At 39.0% G+C, this 9126-nt stretch overlaps 1 protein-coding gene across 3 annotated transcripts in view; it reads right to left on the reverse strand.

Moving 5' to 3' along the window:
- Positions 1 to 8099, reverse strand: part of phf2 (PHD finger protein 2) — a 36974-nt gene extending 28875 nt beyond the window's left edge. For 2 of the 3 annotated variants that reach the window (XM_023424757.2, XM_023424755.2), the window contains exon 1: positions 7767 to 8098. In XM_023424757.2, coding sequence (XP_023280525.1) covers positions 7767 to 7864 — 98 coding nt within the window. In that variant the 5' untranslated portion in view covers positions 7865 to 8098. Of the gene's footprint in view, positions 1 to 7766 lie in introns of all 3 variants that reach the window. The other variant, XM_023424756.2, reaches the window with a different exon arrangement.
- Between the last annotated feature and the right edge of the window lie 1027 nt (positions 8100 to 9126).

Below are 9126 nucleotides of genomic sequence, written 5' to 3' on the forward strand. Positions count from 1 at the left end.
CTATAACAGAAAGATATGTTTCATATCTGTGTATACATGTAGTCATATTCTACTGTATTTCAAAGTGAATGATCTCATGAAAGAATTGATGTTTCAAAATTCATAATAACTTTAGCCGTTTTAAAGAGGAGTTGGGTAGTTGAGCTAGCAACTAGCTAGTTACTTAATTAGCAAGCAGAAGTCCTTATTGTTGCTAATAAGCTGCCATTTGAGACACACCTGATTATGTCAGCTACTGCACACAAAAATACTATGGTTGACATGGGACTAGCTATAGTCTGAGCACAAAGCTACTCGGGTATGTCAGGGAAATGATTTGCCACTAATCAAAACAAGACATACATGAGACGTGTCTGCAGTCAGTACAAGTCAGGAGCAATACTATTCACACAGCTGATATATTCAATAATCAGCTGTTCAAAGTCATTGCTGCAAGATGGATATTTTACATCACCTGAAACATTTCTACTAAAACTCACTTACAAAAACCTTAAGAGGGCGACTGTGATATGGATGGAACATTGTAGTGGTCCAGTTCCATGTACCTCTGCTGTATTGGGGTAGCAAGAGGAGTCTCAAATATCACATCATATCAAATAATACTTTTTGAAATTCAGTAACTGAAAAACAACCAGATCCAAAAAATTGGGCTGGCACTGTGGTGAAAGAATACAGCTAATCCACCGACAGTCAGACTTTGTGGACTTCAAGTCAAGTCCGGACTAGTCTGACTCACCTGATGTAGGCTGTGGGTAAAAGCCTGCCATTGGGTGCATATGGCATTCTCCTCCCTTTCCGCTTCCCCTGGCTGTTACCGTTTTTAAAATCTCCTATGCTTTGAGAAACAACAGCCACCTTCGAGCTGCAACCTTCACACTGAAAATGGCAGGTTTTGATTAAGAATTGGATCGCACAATTACACAGTCTGCATGCACTACATCTTGGCTGTTTTTTTTGGGTGTTTTCTTTGCAGGGAATTAGCCATTTTAATGTCAGTGCACACCCTCCGACACTGTTTTGCAGGGAGCATCGTCGCTGCATCCTGGGCTGCATGTGAAATGAAATACTGCAGTACAGTATGGAGCTTTTTCTGAGGGAGGGGACCCTCAAGGACAGGGGTGCCCAAAGTGGGGCCCTTAGACCTAATTATAATTGAGGTAAAACTAACCTTTATTTTTACGGCACATTTTATACTTCAACTAAAAAGTATTGCATCATGTCTCCATTGACTGTCTGAGGTGAAAAGTCAAGATCTTGGTTTCTTTCCTTGAATCTGCATCTATAGGGAGCCATGTTTGTATTAACGATTCCTCATGATCTGCAATGTATTCACATTGACTGAGGCTTAACATTACAATTGTAATATATATGCCTTATGGCTTTTAATTTCTATCAAAGCACAACTGAGAGGAAAAGGCCTGTGATTTCATGTGAACTACAGTAAATGATAAAAGAACTCACAATGTGTATAACATTTTACTTTTAGTAATTTCTAAATGTTATAAACTCATATTATTGATCAGTTAAATCCACATATCACAGACACACAAGTTGTTTGAAGAATTACTGACAGGAGCTGAAACTTTTTTGAAAATTTGAATCTTTATATGATACAAAAGCAATAGTCATCATTTTCTGTTTCAGTTTATTTTTAAAAGAATATGGGAATTTATTACTATGATGTTTTTTGTTAATTGTTCAAAATCAAATTTTTATAAAGCCTTTATTTTCTTAAAAAATGTCATCTTTTGTATGCATAGGGGAAAACAATTTAGGGACATGAAATTTAAATGGAATCTGTTTTTTGGCCTCTGAAAAGTTTTATTTTGAGCTGTCCCTGGCACCAACACTTTTCATATGTTAAATGGAAATTGCAAAGCCTCATAAAGCCTTGGAAGACAAGCAGGAATTACAGGAAGAGCTAGTGGAACAAGTGAAGTCTAAAACTGTTTGTCCTCATGAGCAGATTGCTTTGATTTACAGTTTACAACAAAACTTTGATACTTTCATTTTTTAGTTTATTTTTAATATTTGTATGTCTGCCTTCATTTCTGATGACAGATTCAATCCTCCTGGGAATGGACGAAACCAGAGAGAAGAGATATTTTTCCTGGCTAGCTCCAAAGCAAACATGCTGGACCCCAGTTTCATCTGACCAACAAATGTTGCCAATATTCATCACTCTTTAGTAAAGTTTAATCTTACAGTTTGGTGCATAATGGATTTCTTCTTGGACGCCGTCCATAGAGTTTGACTTCATGCATGTGTTTCAGCTTATGTTCAGTAGCTATTGATTTTCTCTACTCTCTCTCGTCTTTATGAAGTTGCACAGTTTGGTCCTGCCCCTGCACACTCAGCCCCTCTTGAGCAAGTTGCTTTCTCAGTGAACCAGCAGAAGGCTTTTATTGTGAAGCAGCTGCAGGATATGTTAGGCTTATTTCATGCTTGGTAGCTAAACACTTTTTGACAGTTGTTTCCAGTGGTGGAATTATTCATGTAATTGAAAGTAAAAAGTACCAGCTCCACACTGTAAATATTCTCTATCACAACTCAAAGTCCTGCATTAAAATTTACTTTTTAAAGTAAAGTACAGAACAATTATCAGTAAAATGTACTTCAGGTATCTAAAGTTAAAGTACATAATGCAATGTTGTTCTTATATTATCACTGAAACATTACTGCATTAACGTATTGCATGTATAACATGTAAGCAGTATGTTGAGTGGAGCTTGTTTTACATATTCAATATACTTTTGGGTAGTTTAATCTATTATAACATATTCTATATTTTATAAAATTAGCTTTTTTGTGTGTGTGTAAAACGAACTTATAACTACAGCTGTGAAATAAATGTAGTGGAGTAAAAACTACAATATTTGCCCCTGGAATTTAGTGAAGTGAAGCAGAGACAAACAGGAAATAACTATTTTTCATGCATTTTATCTGTAATCTCTGCTGTCATGGTCACACTTTACAGTTCATCGTTTGACGTGCTATTGTTTTATGACTTGGTAAAAAAGCCCATTTATATATGAAAACCATTCTGAATACACAAAAGTATATGCAGAGTACTTTCAGACACGTGTGTGATCTTACCTAATGGGCTGGACAAACTCCTATCTCATTCTGTACAATAAGCCACAGTGAACGCTGTCTAACAGAGAGCTGGTTGCTGCAGGGCAGGTGAGACATTTAAGTACGACAAATCCGGTCAGGTGTAAGACCTTCTTCATTCTTCAGACTGGTTATCTCTCTGACAAAACTACAGCCATTTAAAGAAGGAAAGGTTTGAATGGTAATTGGTGGTCTGTGAAATGTCGGGTGTGTAAAGTAATTATCAAGTAGATGCATACAGTTGATTTGGCCAATTTAAAAAGCTAGTGGATATTTTTTATATTATGATATAAAGCTGCATTGTGTACTGACATCATCATCGAATGTGCACTGTACTGAATACTGTTAATATTTGTGTTGTTTCTGGCAAAATAATTGTAAATGTTATCATTCATAGACAGACTGTGCAGTAACTGACCAAGCTGCAGCACCTGACGAAAACGGACTCACTCAGAACAGTTTGAATGAATTTATACTGGACTGTCCTGTAAAAAACGTGTCAACAGGTCGTCTGTGCAGCAGGTTATTATGACCCATAGTTACATTTTGTTGCTAGGCGACATCTAGTGGTCATAGCAGTTATGACAGGAGCAAAGAGAAAAGTGCGGTGACGTAGTATAAAGAGAGACAAAGTCCACGTCGGGAGGAGGTTGTGGTGGATGGATGAATATGACACAGGAGAGCGGTGTGCGATTCCCATGTGAAACTAGCTGTTTATATTGTAACCATGACAACAAAGATCCTCTAATGTTGAGGAATTACTTATTTTAACCCAAATCATAATGTTTTTCTAAACCTAAGCAAGCCATGACCGTTATTATAGTAACCATGGCACCAAAAGTAGGTATGCCGCTGTTGGTACAGTCCGTGTGTTTATTATTGTAACCATGACAACCAAGGTCTGGTACGCCTGCCGCTGTAGTGGCGCTATTTCAGGAGACACTGCTAAGGGTCGTATCAAAGGGTTGAAAAAAACGACCTGTGTGGTTGCTCAGGTCGGAGGACTGGTTGTAAAAAAGACGGCTGTGATGTCAAGCAATGACAAATTGTAGTTTCACTGAGGACTGATGCGAAGAAAAACTGTAGCAATGTCAATTTGATATTAACAATATCTTAGTTATTTACAATGTTGAAGAATTTGGGCCATTGATTGTTGGTTATTGTGAAACTGATTTATTACCAACCCAGTCTCACATCATAATGTGTAATAGCTATGTTGGTCCACAGCACAAAACGTATTAATTTCACAAAAACGGCTCAAAAATGGAGAGAAGCCTACGCTTGTTTTGGCCTATTCTTTTCTATAGGACCAGCACAGTTCTGGGAAACATGCTCTTACGTGCATTAATATTTTTTTTGTTAACTGGACGCAAGAGAACGACAAAAAGAAGCTGACGAATAGTTTTCACACACTTTCATCACATCACATTGCTTAGTCCATTAATCACTCTCTTGGTTTGGTCTCCACCACCTCCTGATAAAAACACTGGTTCTTAAACTACAAAATATTTGATGCTAACTGCACAAAGGGGGTTTATCAGAGCATTTGCTAAAAACAGCTGCTTGCTGCTTTCGTAAAAAGGATCGATGACAGTGGTGAGGCTGAACCCTGCAGTACACTGGGGGACATTAAAAAAAAAAGAAGCAGCAGAGTTTGGCAATAACTGTCTGGGTTTGTCCTTGCAAGTCTCCCCTTTCACAATAAACACATAAACACTTCAGTTAATATAAACAATATCACAGTTTTAGAAATCCAACGATTCCATAACTGCCTCATGTGCATATCGGGCCTTGTTCACTCAACATGGTTAAAGCAGAAATGTACAGTAAAAACAAGACATTGTGGTTTTAAGAGAGGTTTGAACTATTTCCTGATCAACACCAGCCGGGCGCAATAACTGCAGGCAGCATCTTAAAAGCCCTCTACTGTGACTCAGACATGGACAAAACCAAGGTGACTCCTGGACGTGAAGCTTATGAGTTGTAGAAGTGTGCAGTTTTTCAGTTCTGATGGAGCTGGGCTTTTGCACGTTCTCCCTGCCGTGAGAAGCTACAGGCTGAACACAGCTCAGACTGAGAAACTGACGCCAGTCTTCTTATCTGAATGTGTGACAGAAAATGAGCATGTTTCCCAAAATAACTTATTCTAATTAGTACTGAATTAAAATTGAATACCACATTCTTACTATTACATGCCTGTGCTGTTACTGTTGTTATTACATCTTGTTACAACTCAGATTTCCATCTACCTCTCCACTTTTCAGCTATTCTGGTAGTTTTATAGCTTGACAACGTAATTAACAGTAATTACTTCCTCTTGCCACATGAATGTGTACTACATCTCAGATAACAGTGCACAATGAACTGCTGCCAGTTGCCACCTCCAAGGTAAATATACTACATGTTGAGCTCATGATACAGACATTTTACATAGCTGAGGACAGCCGAGCAGCGCCGTACTACACGTGGGATCCCTCAGGGTTCCATTATTGTTTCACTGCTTTTCATTTTGTTCACGCTGCCACTTCGCCACATCATCACCCAGTGACGCTACAGATCATAACTCAGGTGATAACCCACAGGACAAATAATGATAACTCACTCTATGGCACCATCATCTCAGAAATGAAAACCACAGATCGACTTCTTCTAAGAACACAATATAAAGTATGTACATCAAACTATTGCTTTTATAGTGCTGTTTTATTTATATATATATATATATATGCATTAAGCTGATATCAAGCCTCAAACTTGCCTATTTTGTTTAACTCCAAAACCAGTGTTTAATCATATTTATCTTAATGCAATTGTATTTATTCTAGAGGGTTAGGGTTAGCACTGTCGCCTCACAGTGAGATTGGTTCTGGGTTCAAAGCCCAGGCCTGAGGCCTTTCTATGCTCCCGTACCTGCACTCTGGCTTCCTCCCACAGTCCAAAGACATGCACATTAGGTCAATTGGAGACTCTAAAGTGCCGATAGGTGTGAATGTGAGCATGAGTGCTTCCCAGATAGCAAAATAAATCCGGCCTATACTTGGGCCACATGCTTGTTTTCTTCTGGCCCAGAATGCGCCTGGTTCCACGGCCTAAATCTGGCCCATATACAGTATGATTATCAGATGCTATCAGATTATTATGAGACACCGCATGATAACAGCCGACTCTGCCCAGATGTGGAAGAATATGGGCCAAACTTGGGCCAAGGACCCAGGCATATGTTGAGGTTTCATTTTTGCTATCTAGGTTGTATGTCAGCGATGTGGTAGACCGGCGACCTGTCCAGGGTGTACCCCGCCCTCGCCCAGTTACTCTGTAAGGATAAGTGGTATAGTTAATGGATGGATGGATATTTATTCTAATTTATTTTGTATTTTATGTCTTGTACTTGATTACTTTGTATTTTATGCCTTGTACTTGCATTTTATCTTTTACTGTGTTGTAAGGTGTCCTTGAAAGCGCCTATAAATAAAATGTAAGCCTATTATTATTATTAAATATATACTTTTCTTGATTTTTTTTTTTTTTTTTCGCATATACTGGTGGTTGTTGTGGCTCATGCGGATAAATGACTGGAGGTCATGGCTTATCCTCAGCATTTAATTCACTACTACATAATGTGATAAAGCTACATATAGCCCAGGCGGCCAGGGGGAGCATTAAAGGGTTAACGTTCAGGCGCGTAAATACTGTTCATTGCTCTGAAAGGCTTGTTTCGCCCAACGAAACACGATTAACAAATGATCTATTCCCAAAAGGACACCCAGAGTGCGGCCGAACAGCGTGAAACATGCCGAGAGAAAGACGAGTGCAGGGACAGACTTGTACGACAACAAGTACAACAACAGGAGGCAAATATAACATAATGATAACAGGGATTTGGCCCGAGATCGCCACAGCTTTATGTACGGCGGGGAAAGTGATGAGCCGCTGCGTACGATACGTCTCCGTTTAATCAGAGTCAATCAACACAGCAATGACCAATAACTCAAAGAACTGACAAACCGGCTCACTGGCTGTCGATGTTTTTTCAATGTTAAAAGCTCAGTACATCCAACACGGGCTATTGTCAGCCATAGCTGCCGCCTGGCAGGAATGCTGTACGGGGCTGAGCTCACTCAGACTCGGGTCGTGATTTTCAACCATGTCCCGTAAAAACAGCCCGACAAAAGGCAAGAGAGCGGGTAGAATATGTCAACATTTACAGACAGCACGGGCGGACTATCGGCCTCAAAAAGCGGCCGGTTGTGTCGGTTAGGAAATGGGAGACAAAATGCACAGCGAGTCCGCCGAAGCTTCCCCCGCTGCCGTCCGCTCATTACAACGGGAACGGTTGAGTGTGGCGGCTCAGCGGGGATGTTAAATGCCCATTAAATATAATTAATACATGAACAACACACCGAAATCACTATATATACAACTGTATTTTTTATAGAGGAATCTGCTTTGTGTTATTCGCGAAAAAATGTCACAACCCTGGTCGGCTATATTTAACTCCGCCTTCTTCTTCTCCAAGCGGCCTCTCTTCAGATGTAGACGGGCGACTAAGAGCCACAAAGCTGTCAAACGCACCGAGACCTCGCCATTTTTGTTTGTTTTCCACAAATGCAAACCGCCTCAAAAAAACACCACGGTGAACAATCTGGCCTTACCTGCCGTGGAACCAGTCCTTGCAAGCATCGCACTCGATCATAAACTGGGTCACGTCGTAAGGTAATCTGCAGATGCAATATACTGGTACAGTCGCCATGTTCAATTCACAACTACGTCGGGATAGACTAGGGGGGCTGCAGGAGGAACAACGTCCTGCAAACAATATGATCCAATATGATCTTCCCCAGAAAAAAAGCCAGGGGCAGTCCCGCCGGACACATGAACCTAAACGCACATCTCCATCACACCACGGCCGTGTTTGCGTTCATACGGGGAGGTGGAAACGATGGAGCCTCGTCGTAGCAAGCTTTCCTGAAATGCATTATTATTATTATTACTATGTGCATGCCCCCTGGTGACTGTACGGCATCGAGGCGGTCATGTAAGGAGCCAGAAGAAAATGTAGCCTCGATGTCGCTGCGAAATAAATAAATAAATAAATAAATGTGGAAAGTTACGTCAGGGAGCAGGTTAATCAGCAGAGCTCAAATCAGATGAATGAACGTCCGGATCAATCAACATTGCAGCTATCACGATCATTTTCTCACACAGCACATTTGAATGTAGCAGCCTCATCCAGCACGGACAAAAAAAAGATTTTTATCATCAGCCTCAAACTGCTTATTGTTAGTTTATGAGAAAAAAAAATGATATACAATTAGATAATAAGAAGTAAAAATATATAAGAATTACATCTTGAAAGTGATTTTAAATTGATAATTAAAATTAAACTAAAATATCACTTTCAAGATGTAATTCTTTATACATTTCATATACATACATTCTTATTAGGCTTGAACCGTAGCACGTCATATTTTAAAAATACATTTGGTTAATTTGATGTAAAAATGAAATACGATATGGTAAACATTTGAAAAAAATTTTTTTGGGACATTTGAAGATTTACACTTTCTGCTATTACACATATATTATACCTGTTTTTAACAGGCTGATTCTGTGGCTGATTTTCGACTAAATATTTAAAAATGTAACTGTTTGTAATCAACAAAAAAAAGTCGATTGGATTTAGTATTATCTACTTTTAGAACATACCTGGCAGTGTGATGAAGGCTTTGAAACCTTAAATCATGATGTGGGGAGACAAATGTTACTGAATTTATATTTTTTATAGTAATATATGGTTAAATTAATAAATAAAATCTAACATTTTGGTGTTTTAAATCATTTTTACAAACATGCTTTGGCCTTTAATATGCACTATCACGCTTATTAAATCTATAGATTTAACAAATCCTTCAGAAAGACTTCATTCATTTGCAGCGGCACAAGAATACCATAAAATGTTTGACAGTGTTTTCAATGTATTAATTGAAGAAATCAGAGCCTCCAGTAGATACT

Source organism: Seriola lalandi, unplaced genomic scaffold, assembly GCF_002814215.2.
Source record: "Seriola lalandi dorsalis isolate HSWRI2012SDOR001 ecotype SW California unplaced genomic scaffold, Sedor1 jcf7180002054748, whole genome shotgun sequence".
NCBI classification, from domain to species: Eukaryota; Metazoa; Chordata; class Actinopteri; order Carangiformes; family Carangidae; genus Seriola; species Seriola lalandi.